The sequence below is a fragment of the Melitaea cinxia genome, chromosome 21 (assembly GCF_905220565.1).
Source record: "Melitaea cinxia chromosome 21, ilMelCinx1.1, whole genome shotgun sequence".
Classification (NCBI taxonomy): domain Eukaryota; kingdom Metazoa; phylum Arthropoda; class Insecta; order Lepidoptera; family Nymphalidae; genus Melitaea; species Melitaea cinxia.
The window spans coordinates 3,223,479-3,246,987 of record NC_059414.1 but is presented as its reverse complement, the minus strand read 5'-3'; the positions used below and the strand labels follow the sequence as shown (position 1 = coordinate 3,246,987).

Here is a 23,509-nt window from a genome sequence, read left to right as displayed (position 1 = left end):
CGTTAGCTAGTGCCCAACGTAAAAAAAAGCAGGAGGCCACATTGCTTTTCAGCAGCCAAAAGTAAGTTTTTTTGTTCAGATTATTTTATTATTTACTTTTATTGGTATACATATATACTATAGCAAATATTTTTTTGTTATCAATTGAATATTAGTAGTTAATTACAAATGATTAGTTTTTACGTAGATAATTTAGGTTACTTATGGTGTTTTATTGTATTCAGAAGTATGCGTTGGGTACGGTTGTGACAAATGTAGTGGGTACGGTTGTGACATATATTTTTTTATGTTTTTGCTTTTAGATGCCCAGAAAACGCTTGCTAAAGACCAAAAGAGCACGGTTTGATATTTGTAGGATGCTTATGATGAAGTAAAACGTGGGAATTCTATACGGAGAGCTGCAGAAATGCATAATATTAATCGCATGTCGTTGTTTCGATACATTCGTTAACGTGATGAAGTCGGTGCGAATCACGATGTAAACAGCATCAGCATGGGATATGCAGCTCATAATAAAGTATTTTCTAAGGAGTAAGAAGAGCTATTATCAATATATATCACACGTTGCGCGTAAATAAATATTATTTGGCCTTATTAAAAAAGAGGTACGAAAACTGGCCTTTGAACTGACAAATAAATACAACATAAACCGACCTGCTACTTGGGATGAGAATGAGATGGCTGTTATTATAATACCGTTAAATAGTTTAATAGTTTTATAGTTACCGGTAATTTAAATTTAGTTAACATTTTGACTGATTTTATGATTTTGAAGAAGATGGTGATAATAACATCAGATGTTGCAGTGCCTTATTAATTATAAGAGTAGACTTAATTTAATTTGATTTATAACTGTAAAACTTTATATAGAAGAAAAGTATTTTGTGTTATGTTAAACATTTCTAAGAATAAAAGCCATTATAAACCAATTCTGTGAATATTTATGTCTGTCACTACTGACCCCAACCACTGTCACAACCGTCCTTGGGGTGTGGTCGGTTGTGACACTTTTCTTTTTTTTTCAAATTTGATGCTATAACTAATACAACGTACTTTGAGACAAAATGTCAGTATTTTTATGTGGACATATATACAAGCTACGATTTAAGTAATTTTTGTCTCAACTAACTAGTAAATTAACAAAATTATTGGCGGTCAAACCTCAATTGTCACAACCGTACCCAGTCTCCCCTACTATGACGATGTAATTGAAATCGGGTTTTTGTCGTTTGCGAGCAAACACATTATTTGTTTTCGTTGAATTTAAACATCTACTATGTATAGACACATTATTTTTTTTATTTTTTTTATTTACTCTTTATTGTACACCACAATATGCAAAAACAAAATAATAATAATACAGACAACTTAAGAATGTGTAGTACAAGAGGCGATCTTATGGCTAGTTAGCCATTTCTTCCAGACAACCCGAACTAGGATTGAATACTATTTATTTGAAGATCGGGTAGGTGGTGCATTGTAATAAACTTACATACAAATATCTACACATTAATACTTACAAGCAATACATATATATATATATGTGCTATATGGTACTGTTTTAATTTTTTTTTTCGTTTTGAAATAATTAATGATGCTCTCTTTATCTTAATCAAGGTTCCGAGATTGATGTATAATTATTTATTGTATACATTAAGGCATTCAGACATACGCTTATTCACAATAAAAATCGAAATCTACAAATCTCTTCTTAAACGGTAAATTTGTAAGTAGAAGTTCCAAAATACATTCCAAAATAGTTCCAAATTCGTAAAACATCGATGTAATTAACAAATGCTGCTTATTTTGAAAAGCGTGTTGCAATTTTTTAATGAATATATAATTGCAGAAATTAAAGTGTGATATTAAAAGCGTTTTGTGAGGTAGAAACTGTCTTAACCTGGAGCAGCGGCTTTCCGGCGTCTTCGACGTGCAGTGAGCCACGCGGGAGCCAACGAACACAGCAAACTGCCACTCGACTCACTCGAACTCCATCCCTCCTCTCCATCCTCCCCGCCCTGTCTCCTGCTTTCCTCCCTCTCTCTCCTTTCCTTTTCAATTCTCACCTGACGTTTGCCCAGTCTCTCTCTCCCAGTTACTCCTAACAAATTTCTCACTTTAGACCGTTCCTTTCGACGTTCTTTTTCTCCCAGTGATGATACCTCTTCAGAGGAACGTCTTTCAGAAAGAGAGTTGGAGCCGATGCTCCCCTCATTCTTTTTGTCTCGCTTGAGGCGAAATATTGAAGGGATACTTTCTCTTTCGCTGTGACCGCCTCGCAAGCGACGGGTTGGCTCGCACTGAGACGAGACCGACTTTCGCCGGGCGGTTGTACCTTCGCATAAATAAAACGAACGTCTAATTTTCATATTATTTATTTGACCACAAATGTTTACACTATTTACTACATAAATGTTAAGTGCTCGCGTGCCTCTCGAAATACTGTGATTTATTATTAATTGAATTGAATTACAAGTGTCATAACAACTGTGTTTGTAACTGTGTGGTTCTATTTATTTCTAACAATACAATATCAATTATTTTCATTGACTTAAAGTTAGTGATATCGAACGACATATATAACATTTCTTAAACCTTTATGAATTAATTAAAATATTGTGTGATATCGCTAACGTAAATCTGTAAATTTTAACAATGGATTTAAAATACAAATGCTGTTATAACTCCGTTATCGTCCAGTCTTGCGGAGTTATTCTACTGAGATGGTAGAAGCGGTGCGGTGGGATAACAGCGGCGGTGCAAGAGTACGCGCGATACCTTCTTCCTCGTGCCTCTGCGCCGACGTCCGCTTCGCAACTTTGGGCTGCACCGAATGTTTGCTACTTGACTGGTAACAGTGAACTCGTTCCCGCGCCTCTGCGCTTGCTATCCGAATAGGACTCGTACCAGCCGATTTGCGTATCGGTGACGTCATTGCTGCTACATTCACTTGTGTTGCACGATATGCCTCAGGCATGGGCGACGTTCCTGCACTTTTCATGTCTGTGTACCGTAACTCTCTAGGGTAACTTCTGTATTGACCAGATTCTGTCGGTTGACTCCGCTTTTCTTCTTGGTCCGTCGAATGGAAACCATCACTTAAACTCGGAGCTGACGCTCGACGGTTGTAGGAGTCATCGTTTGTCGATTCTATACTAAGGCTGCTCCTTTCTTCTGGTATTATATCGAACACATTTTTAAAGCGTAATGAGTTTGAACGGGAACGTGAGTCGCAAGGTACGGAAGCGCGACGCGAGGGGACATCGTGAACATCTGTAAGGCTTTCGTCAGCGAACACGTCTAGCAACATATTAGCGAGTAGGTGGCTCGGTTTGCCGTTTCTCTCCCGCGAGAGGATCGGTGGAGCTTTACTACTGCCGTTGCTCTTGAAATTTTTTTGTGTATCATTTTTGGATATTCTTTGAATTTTTTCATTAACTGGAACAGGTATTCGGGATTTTCTATTCTTAGAGTGTACGTTGTGATTTTCATCTGAAGTAGTCGTATCAGAGTTTTGTGAACTGTTTACGTATTCGATAATTTCAAGTATTTCTATACATTTATTTCCATCGTGAATTTCCGATTTTTGATATATTCGTTTCGGTCCGGTTTCATCTGGCGAAACGAGAGGGTGTGTTTGAAGAGAAACCTTACCTTGAACAAGTCTCTCACTTTTCCGATGAACCTTGTCGAGATTATCAGAGCAAGAGTGAGAAACGACATTTTTAGCTAGCTTTCTGTTGTTATTATTTTTGCTGTCTTTTTTCCACTGCTTTTTCATGATATTATCATCTGACTTTGTAGCAAGTAATTTATGAGAACGTTGACTGATACGCATACATTTATATTCATCTTGAGCTATTTTTGCAATAACATCGTCTATAATTGCATTTATTACAACCATACACTCTTTCTCCACTTCTTTCTTCGATTTATAAAATTTTTGGCGACCTTCAATGTCTCTTTTTAATTGTTTTACTTTACTACGACGCGCGCATTCCATACGCATTTCTCTTTTCCTATGACGTCTGTATAATCTCTGTTTTATAGTTTCAGGCATGTGATCGGCTACAACGATATTTTCCTTTTCACAATCACAGTCATCATCCTTTATTCTTATGAAGAATGATTCACCTTTTTCTTTTGGAGATGGTGTTGGACTTTGGTTGGCATTTTCTGGTAGTAAGTCTAAAACATCAATCGCTGAACGTACAAGTTCACTTCTTTTATTATTATGAGATCGTCGCAGAAGAATCGATCGGGGAGAGTTAGGATCATCCAAACTATCAACTAGGCTTGTGCATTCGGAACCCAATAGTTCAGCATCTTCGGAAGAGGATGTATTGACTTCCATCGACTCAGTGTGAGGAAAGGCTGAAAATCTAGGAACAATCGGATTATTATCAGCTTCCTGATAATAATTACCGGACACAACTCCACCTATTACTTCTGCATTCGCAGAATTTCTTGTTGTTTGCATTTCAATGGTATTGGTATTTTGGAAAGATGTATCGTTGTTATCGATAAAAACATCAACATTTGAGATTTCTATATGTGAAATGCCAGGCAATTTACCATCTGGTGAATGAATGTCGGGCTCTATACTCTGTAATTCATCCTGAAAAAGTTTCTGTATCTGTTGTAAAACCGCTTTATTTACAGTTTCGCTAGGTATATTCAAGAAATTTTCAGCCTTCGATTGGTTTTGATTATGTATATTCTCTTCGCGTCTTATACTATCAGCTGAAGTAAAGTTATTGTTAGTTTCAACACTAAGTGCTTCTTCACGAATATTCACGCTGCAAGAATCTCGCGGATTGTTACAATCGTCGCGTCTATCGTCACTTTCGTAAAGTTCCTCGTTACCGAATATGATTTGGTTGTTAGATGTCGGACTAAGATGAACAATAGTATTGACACCTGTATTCTGCAATTTCACTTTTATTTCTTTTTCAACGATACTCAACTTACGGTCACTACCAATTGAAGCGTTCATTGACTCTAGTTGATCTGTTAGAGAGTTTAAACTTTCAACAAGTATATTAGAAACGTATTCATCAATATCTATATTCGATTTTTTGTAGTTGGACACTTGATTCTTACTAGTCTGTAACATTAATTTTTCTGGTGAACTGTTCTTTACTGGCGGAGATGGTCGAACGTCTATCGTTTCCGATACAACAACTTCTAATATGTCATAAGGTACTGTCTCTAAAGTAAGTGGTTGATTATATGGTACAACGTTACTTTCTTCGTTTTCAGCGCTAACTGATCTTTCACTCACTCGACCGTCTATACACTCGCTTGTTGAAACATGGGCGTAATTTTCTGAGTTTCTGAAAGCGATTTCTTTCATAGTCGGCAATGACGTCGTAAACGCATCTGACGAGTCTGTAAATGATCGATCAGTAGATCGGTCAGTAGTCTCAACTTGTAAAACCGGACTGTCTAAAGGCGTAGAAATTATTCGTGTCTTATTTAAATGAGCGGAACGTCTTGGCGATGTCTCCCTTGCTAAGTCTGGAATAGGATCAGTGGAAGACGAAGCACCTCTGGCAGGTGAACTTGATGAACCATCGGAATGGCGGTCACGAGAGGAGTCATGTCTCAATCTTCGAGGTGAAGTATGTAGTTCTGAATTAGATGCGTCAAGTGAGCGTGTTCCACATGGGGCACAAGGAACGCAAGGGCAAGTACGAGCTGGAGACGCTCCAGCTCTGCCCCATAATCGAAGTAATGCAGATTTTCGCATATGTTCTCGTTCGCGTCTCGCACCACCAGCTTTTGCGCCACACCACGCGCAGGAGTTCCGAGTCCCTGCCGCTGCTCCAGACGCGCTCCACCTTCCACTTTCATCACCTTCTCCCTCTGATCTTTGCTGAGCTAGCCGATACCTGTAATAAAATATAATAGAATACACGTCAAATAAATGAATGTTCAAGTTGAAATTGTATACCTATCTTTAAGTTTTATTTTGGCCAATGTAATTTTATTTTTATTTGAAGACTTAATCATTCTAATATCATTTCTACCATTAATAATTTCTGTTTTTAAACGTTTATTTCATGAAATAATAAAAGTACTGTTCCTAATATATAATAATCATCAATGTATTTTGCAAACCTCCAACAGAAAAATAAACCTCTTGTAATAGATGTTGATAAGAATCACTTACTTTCTCATGATAGTTTCCGGTACAGAGTACCGCCGCCGCAGCAGCCCGGGTGACGCTGCAGCGCGAGCTGGCACTTCATTACCCCACATCTTGCGCGAACTAATCTGTTCACAGGACTCACACGAATCGTCGCTTACCGCTTTCCTGAAATCGGACAACAAATTTATTATTATTATCAACATATTAACAATAACCATAAAACTTGAATTTCACGACGAACATATTTTTTTGAAATGAATATGAGAGTCTAACCTAACCTAATCTAAAACTAGGTTTTAATAAAAACTAAATGTATTATTGGAAATTTCGACCCAATTTTTGCTATTAAAAAAAAATCTGGATAAAAATAATAATCTCCAAAGAATGAAAGGAACACAATAAAACAGTAACACAGTAAAACAGTTTCAAATCGTTTACATTAGAGCTGTATTTGTATTTTATAATACGACCGAAATTGACATAAAAATCTGCTGACCTGCGACCTGATAATATTGTACCCAACAGAATAAGAAATTACTAAAAAATAAAACATTTACACAGATTTGATTTCATTATTTTTATAGAAATAAACACAAAGGGTTCAAGCCATCAATACCCCTCTCTCAAATATTAAGCCTTGTCATTCATACTCTTAAAATATAAAAGCGTAAATAAATAAAATTGGTGTTGATGATTTTCAACTTGACCGACATTTTGTCGATAAGCGTTAAAGGAGATTTATCACAATATAAAAGCCATTAAGATCGGCTATTAAACGTAATGGGGATCGACACTTTAGTGTATAGATTTATTGAACATATAAAAAGATAAAAATATTAAGTGCTAAGACGATCTAAGAGAGAATCAAAAATAAAATATTGTACACAAGCTGACCCTGCAAACGTTGTTTTGCCATAACACAAAATTTCAAATATTTTTCTCAATTTGATCACAGCACCAACTGTCGGGACAAACTGAAATTAAAATAGAATCATATTTAATATTTGATGTTGCGATGGTAGCTCAGTCTACCGGATCCAATTTAAAACATTCCAAAATTAACAACTACTTCTAAATGAAAAATTTGTTGAATAAACATTTTCCAGTGGACCAAATTGTGAATTAAACCATCCTCGAATCCCCTTGAACTCACACAAAAAATTTCATTAAAATCCGTCCAGCCGTCTAGGAGGAGTTCAGTGACATACACACGGACACAAGAAATATATATATATAAAGATGTGTAACATATCAGTTTGTTGTAAAGAAACATTTTTTTATTATTATTAAAATTTTATTGCACACAAAGAAAGATGGGTTGTCTGGAAGAAATGGCTAATTAGCCATAAGTCCGCCCATTGTACTTCACTGTCTGTAACTATCTTTATGCTTTGTTTGTAATATATTTGTGGTGTACAATAAAGTATAAAATAAATAAATAAATAAGAAAGATAAAATTTAGAGGTACAAACAAATAAGTATACAAATGCAGGACACTTATAGCGATCTCTTCTAGGCAACCTTTAATGATAGAAGTTTAGAAAAAAGTGCCGCTAAAAGTGCGCAAACAACAGTACTAGGTTATCTTGTCTTTTTGTTTATTTCATAGATAAACTATCGACACATCATGGAAACACATAACGTAAGGCACCTAGGTCGAATATGGCCAGCCGGACAATATGGCCACATACCAATGTTGTAAACGAAAATTAATTTTTTTATTGGCTTTCATTTCAATATAAGATGTATTCCATTCCGTCGCATTTATATGTACTAGCGGACAGGAATGCGATTGGCTTTCATGGCTGACAAGATTTCTAAAGATCGTTTTAAATTTCTACTTTGGCTTCCATATTGTTGACAGTGATGAGGCTGCTGCAGGAAACCAGAATTTACTCTGAAAAGTACTATCAGTACTAAGTCAAATCAAGAATGCTTGCGACAAATTAGAACGCCATCAATGCCATGTTAAAAAGGGCTGAAGGCGTTCGTCGCTACTACTACTACAACTACTAACGATGGTTTGATGATAGACTTCGAAGTTTACCAGGAAACAAAAAAAAATATCAGTAAGATATCTTGGTGTTAGAGCTTCTGTCGTGTTTCATCTCTATTAGTCCCCTTAGACCCTTACTCGTGAGATTGAATGAAATGGACTTCATGGTACCGAAACAATTAAAATTCATCAAATAATCTCTTATGTATGATAAGGAAACCGTAAATAGATCTATGGATAAATATGACACGCCCAAATCCAGGTACCAATTGAATTTAAAAAATTCACGTTATAATAACAGCGATTAAAAACGCTTGGCCATAAAATGCCCGTGAAGGTTTTACATTATTAACCAATTAATCATTTTAGCACGACGCTAATCATCGATGTTTCGATTTCGTACACACCTATTTTTTCTATTATTTAAAAGCTTTTCAAGGTCGTTTATTAAAATAATTACCAATAACGTATAGCGGTTAAGATGTTATAAATTTTTCATTATTTATTTATTTATTTATTTATTTATTTATTTTTTCATTAGTATAATTTTTTCGTTAACAACAGGAAGAGAAGCAAAATATTGCTTATGTACATATAATTTATATTCTAAAATGTAAATGTTTTTTAAATGTGTTTATTCTTTAAAATGTATTTGTGATGCACAATAAAGTATAAATAAATAAATAAATAAATAAATAAATGAATAAATAAATAAATTAAAAGTCTTTTAGCACCGCGCCAAGCAATGAGATGTTACAGGCTGAACAGCGTGAAGTGAATGTCGACATTAGTACAGATCTAAAAACACTTCTTGTGTCAATAAATTCAAGTAATTCTACGCCAACCCAATTTTACGTAGACATACAGAGCCTTTAACGAACAAATGTCGATAATTACTACGTCGCGAAAGCATTTTTATTAAATTTTACAAATTTTGTAAATTTTTGAGATCGATAACATTAAAACATTTATAAGGGGTTAACTCCTGGGAGGGATTGAGGATGAGGTCGGCAACGCGCTTGCGATGCTTCTGGTGTTGCAGGCGTCTGTAAGCTACGGTAATTACTTACCAACAGGTGAGCCGTATGCTTGTTTGCCGACCAAGTTACATAAAACTAACCAACGCAGGGTAGTATTCCTTAGAGTCGATGTCATCATATGGCTTGTATGCGCTAAGGTGACCAATAAATAGAATACTTGAATTTAAAATAATTTTAATAAAAGGTTAGTAATAGCCCAGTTCCAGGTATACATTACCACATTTAGATATATTCGATTTTAGAACATTCTATTTGTATCTAACTATCTAATACACATACCTTCCTATGTACGCACAGTATGAATTCGTTTTACCAGTATGGCGCAGTGCCAACAAAAGTGTTACTACAGTTTATCCTGACTGAAACCCAAACGGAGGGCTTGTATTTTTTACTTATATGTATAGATTGGTCACTTATACCACCAGTCGTTTATAACAACGCCGTAATCAGTTACAGCGACACAGTCAAAAACCTCGGAATTATCTTCGATAGACATCTTTCTTGGGCACCTCAGCTGAGTGAGATGAGCCGTAAACTATTTGCAGCTATCGGATCACTACGACGTCTGCAATATTTCCTCCCTTTGCCTACCAAAATTACATTAGCACAGTCACTCCTTCTACCAATTCTTGACTATGCTGACACTTGCTATCTTGATCTTAAAGAGGAGCAATTAAATAAGCTTGAGCGCCTTCAAAATCTTTGCATACGGTTCATATTTGGTCTTCGCAAATATGACCACGTTTCCGAATTTCGCAATTGTCTCAAGTGGCTTCCGATTCGCTTTCGCAGGAATACTCACATACTCTCGCTACAATATTGAGCTGTTCATCTTTGGAACGCTCTACCTCTTCCTATAAAACAAGCCCAATCCCTGTCTTGCTTTAAAAAATACCTCAAGGCGCACTATTTGTCACTTAGTACGTCATAATTGTTTTTATCTCTGCATAACATATTGTAGGAGTATCGCTTCACTTGTATTTTGTATTCTATGCTATTATTCATATTATATGTATTTCGTTTATATGTAGGTATAGTATATTTATGCGTATGTATATATATGTGTATGTATGTCTGTGTATATATATATGTGTATATATATATATATATATATATATATATATATATATATATGTTTGTATGTATGTATGTATGTATTGTGCTGTATATGTATGTGTATTTGTACTCGATAGTTGATATTGTTCTAGGTGGCACTAATTGTCACTTCTCTGTATACACTTCCCTACCGCTTTTTCACTACGCTGTGTCCTATATGCCCAAAGGTTGTCTGGAAGAGATCGCTACTCTAGCGATAAGACCGCCTTTGTACACTGTTTTATTTTTATTTATTTTTTTTTATTTGTAATATGTTATTGTGTTGATTGTTGTTGTGTACAATAAAGAGTATCTAACTAACTAACTATGTCTGTTCGCTCGTAAAAAGTTTCGATATATAACTTATACGCGGTAAACTTTCATCATTACAGCCTATACAGTCCACTGCTGGACACAGGCCTCCACAAGTCTACGCCAAAAACAACGCGAACTCATGTGTTTTGCCCATAGTCACCCCGCTGGGCAGGCGGGTTGGTGACCGCAGTACTGGCTTTGTCGCACCGAAGACGCTGCTGCCCGTCTTCGGCCTGTGTATTTCAAAGCCAGCAGTTGGATGGTTATCCCGCCATCGGTCGGCTTCTTAAGTTCCAAGGTGGTTGTGGAACCTTGTTATCCCTCAGTCGCCTCTTACGACACCCACGGGAAGAGAGGGGGTGGCTAAATTCTTTAGTGCTGTAGCCACACAGCACGCGGTAAACTTAATTAACTCTATAATTAAGAAAGAAGGCATTTTACTATTGTCACAATATGTACGGTTAATAACGTATTATTTTTTTAACGGATTTATGTTATTAAATAACTTTTCATATATGTACAATTGTACACTTATGGAATCGAATATCACTGTACACCTACTCCAGTATTCATGGAAACTATAACAACGCCCTCGTTAGTCGCTCATTTCAGTAAACGAACAGACAAACTCAAACACACTTGACATATGCATTGCAGCTGTTGTTGAGCCGCTGTTAGTGTATCCAATCAATAGATTGAAGTTCGTGGTTAAATTCAAATGTATTGTTGGAATGCTAAGCGCTTATTTATTATTTACCTACTACTGACCTGCTTCGATAAGGGTTCGCACGGTGGTTTATCGATCACAAGCCTGTAACCTCCCACTGCTGGGCATTGAGGACTATTTCTCCATGTTGGAAAAGGATTGGAGCTTAATCAACCACGCTGCTCCACTGCGGGTTGGTGGGGATAGTAATATACTAAAATGTTGTTAGTAAGTATTATACAAAATCTTAACTTCCCGATGAATCACTCTGTTTCCTCATGATATAATACAATACTATACAAATACTCTTTATTGGACACTATTAGAGAAAAAAAATTACACCGAAAGAAAGAAAATATGTATATGTACAAATGGCGGTCTTATCGCTATAATTGTGTTTGCTCGCAAACGAAAAAAAACCGACTTCAATTGCATCGACGAGTAATACAAAGTAGATCGACGAAAAAATAGTCAAGTAACTACGCGTTATCAAAGATTACTCAAAAAGTAGTTATCAGATCTCAATAAAATTTATATGTTACCACATGACAAACATCAGCTTTCGATTAAATTAAAAATTATTAAAATCGGTACACCCAGTAAAAAGTTATTAGGATTGAGGTTAGGATTTTCAAGAAGTTCCCTCGATTTCTCTGGGATCCCATCATCAGATCCTGGTTTCCTTATCATGGCACTAAACTAGGAATATCTTATTTCCAACAAAAAAAAAAGAATTATCAAAATCGGTACACCCAATAAAAAGTTATTGCGGATTTTCAAGAGTTTCCCTCGATTTCTCTGGGATCCCATCATCAGATCCTGGTTTCCTTATCATGATACTAAACTTGGGATATCTCCTTTCCAACAAAAAAAGAATTATCAAAATCGGTACATTCAGTAGAAAGTTATGCGGTTATAATACAACGTAGGTCGACGAAAAAAGCGTCAAGTAAAAACGCATTATTAGATATAACTCGAAAAGTAGTTGTTAGATCTCAAATAAATTTAAATGGGACCAATTGACACACACTACCTTTCGATTAAAAAAAAATTTGTCGAAATCGGTCCACCCGGTCAAAAGTTCTGATGTAACATACATAAAAAAAAATACAGTCGAATTGAGAACCTCCTCCTTTTTTGGAAGTCGGTTAAAAAAGAGTGATCTCTTCCAGGCAACCTCGAGCATGAAAAGGACATAACAAAAGAATTAGACGGCGTGGAGGTGTACAAGCATAATATATACATATTATAATCATACACGTAAATATACATACATATACATATAAACATAATATACATATAAAAAATATAAAAATACAAATATACGTAGGACAGAAGAGAGGTACGACCGACTAAAGTCATTGTCAATAATATGCAGTTGCGGTAAATTAATTTACAAACTTATAATATAACAAGCTGAACACGCAAACGTTGTTGTTGTTGAATAATTGTGTTTGCTCGCAAACGAAAAAAAAAACCGACTTCAATTACATCGACAAGTAATACAACGTAGATCGACGAAAACATAGTCAAGCAACTACGCGTTATCAAAGATTACTCAAAAAGTAGTTATCAGATCTCGATAAAATTTATATGTGACCACATGATAAACATCAGCTTTCGATTAAATTAAAAATTATCAAAATCGGTACACCCAGTAAAAAGTTATTACGGATTTTCAAGAGTTTCCCTCGATTTCTCTGGGATCCCATCATCAGATCCTGGTTTCCTTATCACGGTACCAAACTAGGGATATCCCCTTTCTAACAAAAAAAGAATTATCAAAATCGGTACATCCAGTAGAAAGTTATGCGGTATAATACAACGTAGGTCGACGAAAAAAGCGTCAAGTAAAAACGCATTATTAGATATAACTCGAAAAGTAGTTGTTAGATCTCAAATAAATTTAAATGGGACCAATTGGCACACACCACCTTTCGATTAAAACAAAATTTGTCGAAATCGGTCTACCCGGTCAAAAGTTCTGATGTAACATACATAAAAAAAAAAAAAATACAGTCGAATTGAGAACCTCCTCCTTTTTTGGATGTCGGTTAAAAATAGATGTTGGCCGATTCTCAGACCTACCCCGATATGCACACAAAATTTCATGACAATCGGTCAAACCGTTTCGAAGGGGTTTAACTACAAACGCCGCGACACGAGAATTTTATAAATTAAAAGATTATAAAGTTATATAACGTGACTCATGAGTTTAAATAGTGTTTCTTTAAGTAACTTTTAAAAGTATCATGATAGTGTAGTTTAGGAAATTAACTTTCAATTTTCGAGAAACTGTACTATAATAAATATAATTCAAATATAATGCGGGTGAAGCAATGCGTCGCAGCTATTTTTTTTTTCACATAAATATGCATTTTAAATTAAAGCGAAATCTCTCTGATCAATGGAACGTTTACGTTTTTTTTATGTAAATATAAGCACATAGCATGTTTTCTACGCCGCGCTCCGTTTACCGCCATCGACTCCGGCTTCTTTCCATTCATTATATATTCAATTTTCCAACATGATACTACTTAAATGGTTTAGCCGATATTGTATATCTTAAGCTATTTAATTAGATGTATACGGGTACATGCGAGAAAAATTAAACACATGTATACTACAGCCATTTTTCATTTTATACAAAAATAGCTAACCCGGTGAGATTTGTACTATTTTTTTCTTAAATATTTCAATTTTAACGAAATTTTCTTTTATACAAACGTTTGTCCATACAACAACGAACAAAATATTTGTGTTTGTTCTTAAATTTAAAAAAAAAATCAATTTTCATCGACAAGTTAATCTCGTAGGAGAACAACGTAGAAAGCAAGTATTTTTCAAGTCAATAAAAATAATCCATTCGGTGCTGTCATTCGTAAGTAATGCGTGTACCTATATTAAAACCAGCGTATTATTTATATTATATAGATCGATATTAGTTTAATAGAGGAAGTATTTAGATATAAGATTCTTTTTATATACAACTAGGTCGACAAACAAGCGAACGGTTCACTTAATGGTAAGCGATAGACGTAGCCTATAGACAAACGCCTGTAACACCAGAAGCATAGCGATCATGTTGCCGACCCTCCCCCAGAACCTCTGGTCACCTTACTCACAACAGGAACACAACACAGCTCGAAAGCAGAACGTATTATTTAGCTGTGTTCTGTACGGTAGAGGTACTTCCCCAGGCTGCTTCAGATTTTGAGTAGCATATTTCATGCTGCACCCTATCTCAGCTAAAAATCGTTTATAAATAATCTCGTTAAGCTGTTTTCAGGACGATTCACGATTAACATTGACGACAGATGAGCATCACTAATTATATTTAATATTCTATTATTCATCAAAACATATTCATCTCAAAGTAAATTTCATTCGCTTACTGTTAGTCATAGTGTACAGTAAAAATAAAGTGGGATAGAGACTAGATTTATGGGTGTCAACTTGAATTATCTGTAAAGTTGCGTTCACACTCAAACGCTAAAAATAGAATAGGTAGTCCCTTCAGTAATAAGAGCACGACACTTCATTCGTCTAGGAGAATGTAACGTGAATGAACTCACAAATTTACATATGTACCTTTTTAGACTAATATAAATCAAGCTAAAGTTTGTTTCAATAGGCTAGTTCATTTGGTTTTTTTAACCGACTTTAAAAAAGGAGGAGATTACTCAATTCAAGCGTATATATATATTTTTTTAATTGCTCTTATTGATACGGCTTGCTCTTATTAGATATACTATTGTTGTTTATTGCCTACTCATTGAGAAAGTTTTACTGGCTATAAAATATTACGGCTTATGAAGCAGAGCAGAGAAGAACAGTTTACAAGGTTTGAAATGCTTATCGCGAATTTGAACGTAAATGGAAATTTGTATGAGAAAATTTAAAATTTTAATTTATAATACCAAGCCATCACTACTCTGTACTGTCGTACTATCGCCTACATGTTACCTCAATTATAAGTTTTTATATTAAACTAGCTGACCCGGCGAACTTCGTATCGCCTAACAGTGACTTTTAAGTATTATCACAAATCTTTTGTATGGGAGTATAGAAAAGTGTTGTTTTTAGACATGTTCAGGAAATTTAAATTTTTTTTTTTTTAGAATTTTTCTCTCCGTAAGAACCATCCTCGTACTTCAAGGAATATTAAAAAAAAAGAATTAGCGAAATCGGTCCAACCGTTCTCGAGTTTTGCGCTTAGCAACACATTCAGCGACTCATTTTTATATTATAGATTCACGCAATATTCCTTTTTTATAAATAATATCGTGTCTTTGATTAACTTAATAATAAAATAAAAATAAAAAATTCGACGATACCTCATAACGTTTGAATTTTAATCCTCGCTAAGCATCGTAAACACCGGACCACAGACACAACATGTACCAAACAGGAGCATAACGCAACTGAATGACTCACGCAAAATATAATTGTTTTTATTTAAAGAGCTTATCTTTATTTAAGCTGCAGTTTGTTTACTTGAACACGTATATCCGGTACATGTCCATTTTAGTAAACTATGTATATGTGTAGATATTATGTTTATAATGTTGTGCTATGATTCATAGATGAATGAAGTAGTCAATCCAGGCGATTCATTTAGTATTAATGTACAAGATAATTAATCAAATAGATAATAATCATAACTAATATTAACACATAAAACATAAAATTTCTTATCACGACAGTCCTTGGTCTAATTACAAGGAAACAATCGAAAGATACTATTTATTTGTCAATAAAAATAAATTATTGAATAAACATAAAATAAAATGACATTAAATATAATATATATATATATATATATATATTTTTTTTTTTTTGGTCGTATCAACTAAGAAACTTTTGTGTGCTCATACACAACACTTTGCTGAAGATCACACACATTAATTTATATCTAGATTATTTTATTTCTAAATTTTTAAAAGTTATACACTCAACGCTCTCCAGTAGAATGTGATTATTCCAATAGGATCGAGAAACACAAAAACACACACAAATGCCTAGATCACGACAAACATGGCAACGTACCGTCTAAAAGCATTATACTGTTTTGGATAGGTAAACAATTACGATAACATATCATAATAGTGACAATAAACAATTAACGTAACAAAAAGAAGCATGGGAACCGTAAACCAATCGAATATCCATTAACTCATCACTTTAAGATACTGGAATTATTGTTATACTGACAGTACTATTACTAATTATACTAACATAATTACTATTATTGGGTATTACATTTTAATTTGTATAGCTAATATAAATATACCAACGTATCTCACATCTATAAATAAACCTTATAACAATTACTCATTTTATTTCAATTTAAACATTTTATGAAACTTGGCATGTAATATTTTTTTTGACTGATCTGTTCTAGTTCACTAAAATTGTGTGACAATTACGTGACCTAAATTTCAGTCATGTCTCAATTGTGTGACGATAAACACGTCACAGTATGACGTGATTTACGAGCTTTGCGTTGAATGCAATCTACGATACTGCATTAATTCTGTTCTGTTACCGAAATTTATTAGCAGAAATGATGATGAATGAATTACAGTTAAATAATTAAAATGAATTTTTAATATATGAGATTGACGTGAAAACTTAATGACAATGAATAAACGGAGAAGATTATATAAGTGTCAACGATGTACGTATTTAAGAGAGATTTCACAAAAATCGGTAACAATCCGCGAAATTGTAATATTTTGACGTCGTTAATCTCAGTGTTGGATGCAATTATGTAATTTATATTCTTGAAATATAATAGAGCAACCTTTGTTGTAGTCCATAGTCAGATCAGAATTTTGATTTATATTATGTGTATAAAATTATTAACCTTTTCATCAGCCTCCTCCCTGAGTAAACGGTCGCAATGTATACTTTGAAGTCCTACTTTTCAATAACCTCTACGTTGAAACCATTTAAAAAAACTATCATAATATGTGGAATATAATTTTGTTGCGCACTATCGCAGATTTTTATTCCATTTGTATCACTATTAAACGATAAAAAAAAATTAAAGTTACGAATATTTTCCAAATAAGTACAATTTTAAAAGCGATATTTTTCTTAGAAAACTAAGAAATTTTAACGAACTATCTTCATCAAAGTAAACTTACATCATTAAGGAATACAAAAAAAAATTAAAAGATGTAATCATTTTTAATACATTTTATATTAAATAATAAAAAGATAGTATATATTACCACGCATCAAGCCCGGTAAATCAGTCGAGCGCTAGCGCTCTTAGAGGTAAGGTCCACGCCAAATTCTGCGCAGCCGTCTCTTTCGCTCACACGCGCCAAGCGCCTGTTGTTATAGCGGATAAAACGCATTTGATACTTTCATAATAAAATATAAATAAAATAAACATATTACGAAAATGACTGTAAAATAATATAATGATAATTTCTGTAAACAAATGTATAACTTAATTTTCTTTTCTCACACTATCAATACAAATAGGCATTTCAATCTGTTTGTCTTGTTATTTGTTAATTAATATGTTTGTCGGTGTCGATGTCATAAAATGCTATTTTATTCATATCGTAAATATTAGATTCATTCGTAAACTGAAAAAACTAAATCAATTTTAAAAAATTTGTTTCATAAAATTGATTTTTTATTTTTATTTTAAATTTATTGACTGTTGTTATATAACATACTTGAAATTTTTAACAAATTAATTATGTAAAAAACATTTTATACCATAGTTATAATTTTTATTATACATCAGAAAATGATCAAGATGGTCTTTTGGTTGTCACACTATACTTACTAGCACAAAGATCGCGCGGCTCGTACGACTCGCGCGATGCGACCAAATTTACCTAAACTTGCAGAGCGTAAAATTGTGAAATGGCTCTTAATAGTAACGCCGCTTTTGTAGATTTGTAATTATTAAATGATCTATTGCTAATTTTTAGAAGATTAACTATTTGTAAGTTCTAAAATGAAATTTTAATTAATTTTCAAGTTTAATTATTTTTGTGGTTTTAGCTTACATTTTGCCACAGGTACATTATCGTATCGTTAAACGTACGACACGATTTAATTACGACGATGAAATAAATAAAAAATGCTTTACATTAAAATATTATACAAAAACGCAATTAAGATTGTTTTGTGGGGTAGTTAACTTTTTTCTATTATCAACTACCCGGCAGAATACATTTTTTTAAGAAATAAATAATAAAAATAATAAGTACAATATTACCATGCTTTTTATTCGTCACTTTGAGTTCTGATATTGATGACTTTAAAAAACTTACTTTTGAGCTTATAGCTAATTGTTTTATCTACTTACACCTTTAACTTTAAAAAAATTGAATTACTAAGTCGGTCTGTTCGGAATATCAAAGAATGTAGATAGGGGCACCGCAGGCCGTTGCAGTGATATTTATAACTGCATTCCGGTCGAAACTGTCGCGTGCAACACCATGCAGACTTACATTTATATATGCAAATACTTGCGACACTCGGTTTCACTCGTAATGGCATATTAACAGTCATTTACATTAAAGTTGCATTAGACTTATTAGGGTTCTTTTCTGATAGTTATCTATAAGAAGCGGTATTCAACAGATTAAATATTGTTATAAGCTCTGTCTTTTTCGCTATCAAAATTGTATCATACACCACATTCGCAATCTTGTAACACAAAAGTTAATTTTGTCAATTTAAGAATAAGTTCAGTTTTGACTAGCCCGTTTGTGCAGTTTGTAGTGGCCCTGTCTCCTGTTGCGGGTTCCGAGTTCAATTCCCGCCTGAGTCTGGGTGTAATATTTTTGTATTTTTATAATATGCATTACATCAATGTATACTTATTAAAACAAATATTATAACAGTCCGCTGTTACCTATAACGCAGGTATTAAGTTGCTTACCATAGAAGCAGACGACTGTGTGTGTTAGTTATAAGATATCTAAAAAAAAATTAAATCTATCTTGTGATTAAACTACTTCTTCTATATGTATTTGACTACCTTTTTGTATGTCGGTTAAAAATAGTATGTAATATATGATTTTTAGGTTAATGCCTATCTTGTGAATATACATATTAATACATATACAGACATAAATATAAAAATAGTACGTATATGGCCAGAAATTCTAAGACCATGAAACGCAGTAGGTACTTCCTTAAGATACGAGGCATCACTTGATAACATTTATTCCATAATTTGGAAGATATCCAAGCCATTTCACTTGCGGTCGTTAAATACATTGCCAAATTTCAAGGCCATATCTTTTAGGAGATTAAATAAAAAGTATTAATTTAGCTGTGACATTCGAATTAAGAATCTTAGCTTTTTATTATTAGCGCTGTATCAACAACGTGTATCCTCAGGAGTTCTGGCTGTCCTACTCAGCACACAACGCTACTTGAAAACAGTGTTATTTGGGCTACTCCAGATATTGAACAAGTTATTTCCTGCTCTGCCTTACCTCACCTAATTAAGACACATGTATTTGCTAATGCAAAATTAGGCAGTTGAGCAGATTAAATTCTAATCCTTGTTTTAGTACAATCCAATCCCAATTTTAGTGCAAATTCAGTAGAATCAAAGGTTGTACTTTTATCGAAATTAAATATATGACTAATTAATGATTTATTTATGGAAAACAAGCAGCAGGTCGTATTGTATATACGTAATACATCAAATACGAATTTATAATTAAAAATATTTATTGTAAATTTTCAACTAAATATAGATACACGCACACACAAATAGTGATTGAATTTATTACATATTGGTTCTTTATTTTCGTAATTACTCAGCTGGTATGGCTTCTATCGGAATGTTATAAGACGGTGAATGATTATGAGAAAAATAAATTCTCACATCGAATGGCTGTCATATCTGCCCATACTTAACTCCAAGTTTTTATTCATAATAATATTAATTTTAACAGTGCATTGTTTAAAATTTATCTTTTAAATTGTTAACTTTTAAATTGTTAAAGTGACTTAAGCTAACATTCGCAGATCAAATCACTTCTCCTGAAAATGGTTTTGTATGTTTTTCAATGGAAATTAATTTATTCATTACTTATTTATTTAATAGAAAAAACGTATAGTTTACGTTATTCCAATCAATAAACTACTTGTATTTTGTTACTGCTTTAATACAAACGAGAAACATTGAATGAAGCTACGTATATACTACATAATATTCCTAAACAATATAGAAAATATCTACTGTATGTCTAAATATCTATGTACTCACTATATGCAAAAGCTTGTAAGAAACTGGTAGATGGATCGGTGGATAAATGGATGTTTGTTGACGTTGGCTACGAAACTTGGCATGCCGGTAGTATATTACTATATATTCGGACGGCTTAGAACAAATCCACGGACCGTAATGATTATATACCATATAAAACGGCGTGCACTGTATGGAAGAGATATTGTAACATTTTGTATTTTAACCGACTTCCAAAAAGGAGGAGGCCCTCGTTACGATTGTGTTTTTTATGTATATTACCTCAGAATTTTTGACTGGATGTACCGGTTTTGATGATTTGTTCTTTATCGAAAGCTAATGCATGTCTTGTAGTTTTTCCATTTAAATTTGATCGAGAACTGATGACTACTTTTTGAGTAATCTTTGATAACGCATATTTAACTGAGGTAGGGCACAGCAGGAATTTCCTGCTCAAAATATGGAGCAGCCCGACTGGAGTAGTACCTCGACCTTACAGAAGACCACAGCTAAATAATACTGTTTTCAAGCAGTATTGTGTTCCTGTTGGTGAGTAAGGTGACCAGAGCTCCTGGGGGGGTTGGGGATTGGGTCGGCAACGCGCTTGCGATGCTTCTGCTGTTGCAGGCGTCTATAAGCTACGGTAATCTCTTACCATCAGGCGAGCCGTACGCTTGTTTGCCGACCTGGTGATAAAAAAAAAAAAAAAAAATACTTGATAATTTTTTCGTCTAATAGTAGATAATACTTGTCGTAGTAATACTTGTCGATGTAAGTGGAGTCGGTTTTTTTCATTAACAAACAGAATTATACTCCAGCAATACGTACACTTTCCACTGTTGGGTCGAGGCATGGTCTTATATTAAGAGACGGATTAGAGTTAATACGCCAGGCTGCTTTACTGTGGTTTGGATTGTATGCATGTTCACACTTACGCTATCGTACGCAATTATAAAATTTATAAACAACAAATGCACCGATCACGCCACCTAGCACATCGTTTGATAGTCACCTACCCTCACTCATTATATTACTCGAGTTATTCTGACGTGTATAAAATGAACGGTCCAACATGGGCTAAGGCACTCTTGGCTCTGGCTTGGCACGATGCACTTGTTGTATCCTGCTAGTAGCTGGCTCTGGCTTGGCACGATGCACTTGTTGTATCCTGCTAGTAGCTTAACCTAGACTCTTTCAATAATTTTGTGCAAACGAATTAATTGTTACAAAACGATCTATTATTTGGCTAGGCAAGGCAGACAACTCGAGCAGTGAAGGTGAGCGTTAATTTACATCTCAATGGGGATCTTCTTAAACCTACACCTAGGTCGCAAGTCTTAGGTACTGCTCTGAGTTTCTCCGTCTGCCACACGATGGACTCGGCAATCGCACGGTAAATCCATCGAATGCTAAGAAGTTAGTCTCCGCGCCGTTAACTACTAACTATCCTGCGTTCCGTGCTGCATACTAGAGTTGCCTAACTATCGATAGTTTCGCTATCGATAGGTGACCTCGAAAACTAGTAAAAATATCGATAGTGCTATCGATAGTATCGATTCTATCGATACCATCGATACTATCGATATCACAAATAAACGAATACTATTGATTAAAAGTAATAGTATCGATAGGATCGATACTATTACATTATAATGCTATCAATAGTATCGATTTTTTTATATAATACTATCGATACTATCGATAGTATCTTTGTTTAAAATAAAATAACTATCAATACTATCGATAGTTTTACAAACTGACGATAGTATTACACCATCGATAGTATAATAACCAACGATAATATCGTTTCCCAAATCCTTTCGAAAATTTATCCACATCAGACTTTCTTTTCTCCATTTTAACTTTACTAAACTTCTTTAAATGTACAATTTGGGTACCCGCTCCCAATTCACTCTATTTTGAAAAGTAGGTACAAATAAAAATGATAATTTGACAGGGCTAAATGTTGCCCTGTATCAATTTTTGATTGTATTCGGATAAATACGTTTTTTAATAATTAGTTTAGGATTATTACGTATAGTATATTTAATATTTTTATGAAATATATAATAAGCTATCTAATTGATTATTAGAAGGGAATACTATCGTCGTTTATTAAACTATCGATAGTGTGAACTATCGATACTCTCGATACTATCGATACTCTTAAACATATGCTGGTCTTCGATAGTATCGAAACTATCGACACTATCAATAGTATCGGAGCTGATACTTTCGATACTATCGATACTATTTTTGTATATCAATACTATTTCCCTGTTTCATACTATCGATAGTATCGATACAATCGATAATATCAATACTATCGATACACTATCGATACTATTGAAATGATGTCAACTATCGATAGACTATCGATAGTTTAGCGATAGTCGAATATCTATAGGCAACTCTAATGCGTATCTTTCCACTAAAATAAGTAGTGATTCCTGTGTCATAAGGCATTGGTGATATCATAAATTGTGTTTACTTGTGCCAATATTGACCGCTGAAGCCCACAGTAGACCGAGTACTCAGAGACGATGAGTAAAAGAAATCTATCTCATTCCGACGTACATATATTTAAATCTTCGAATTTGTTCCGAATAGTTTAAATATCTTCACTTTTATTAGCGCCCAAAATGCAATAAAATTTATTATTTGCTAGCTGATCCGGTGAACTTTGTTCTCTACATTTTTTTTCCTATTTTGTGGATAAACACAAAATAAAATAATTCTTTAATATGGATCTGTTGTTTGGAAGTTTAGGTGATTCGTTTTTATTAACGTGCATAGATTTATTTAAGTGTTACCAAGTCGAAAGCTCCTAAGTGTATTCTAAATTTTACTTTATTTTTGTGTAATCCATATCACAACCTACAGAACTAAAAACCTCTTTCGGAGAACAGAAAATACATTAAAAAAAACATACAATGTTTGCACAAACGTTTGGTATAATCGT

General features: G+C 34.0%; 1 protein-coding gene across 1 annotated transcript in view; it reads right to left on the bottom strand.

Annotated features, from left to right (window-relative positions):
• The window catches only part of LOC123664226, a 49,937-nt gene that overhangs the window by 5,311 nt on the left and 21,117 nt on the right, over positions 1-23,509 (bottom strand). The window contains exons 2-6 of the mRNA XM_045598820.1: positions 6,176-6,319; positions 2,720-5,894; positions 2,631-2,640; positions 1,901-2,509; positions 655-657 (exon numbers count right to left, since the gene is read on the bottom strand). Coding sequence (XP_045454776.1) covers positions 655-657; positions 1,901-2,509; positions 2,631-2,640; positions 2,720-5,894; positions 6,176-6,264 — 3,886 coding nt within the window. The 5' untranslated portion in view covers positions 6,265-6,319. The remainder of the gene's footprint in view (positions 1-654; positions 658-1,900; positions 2,510-2,630; positions 2,641-2,719; positions 5,895-6,175; positions 6,320-23,509) is intronic.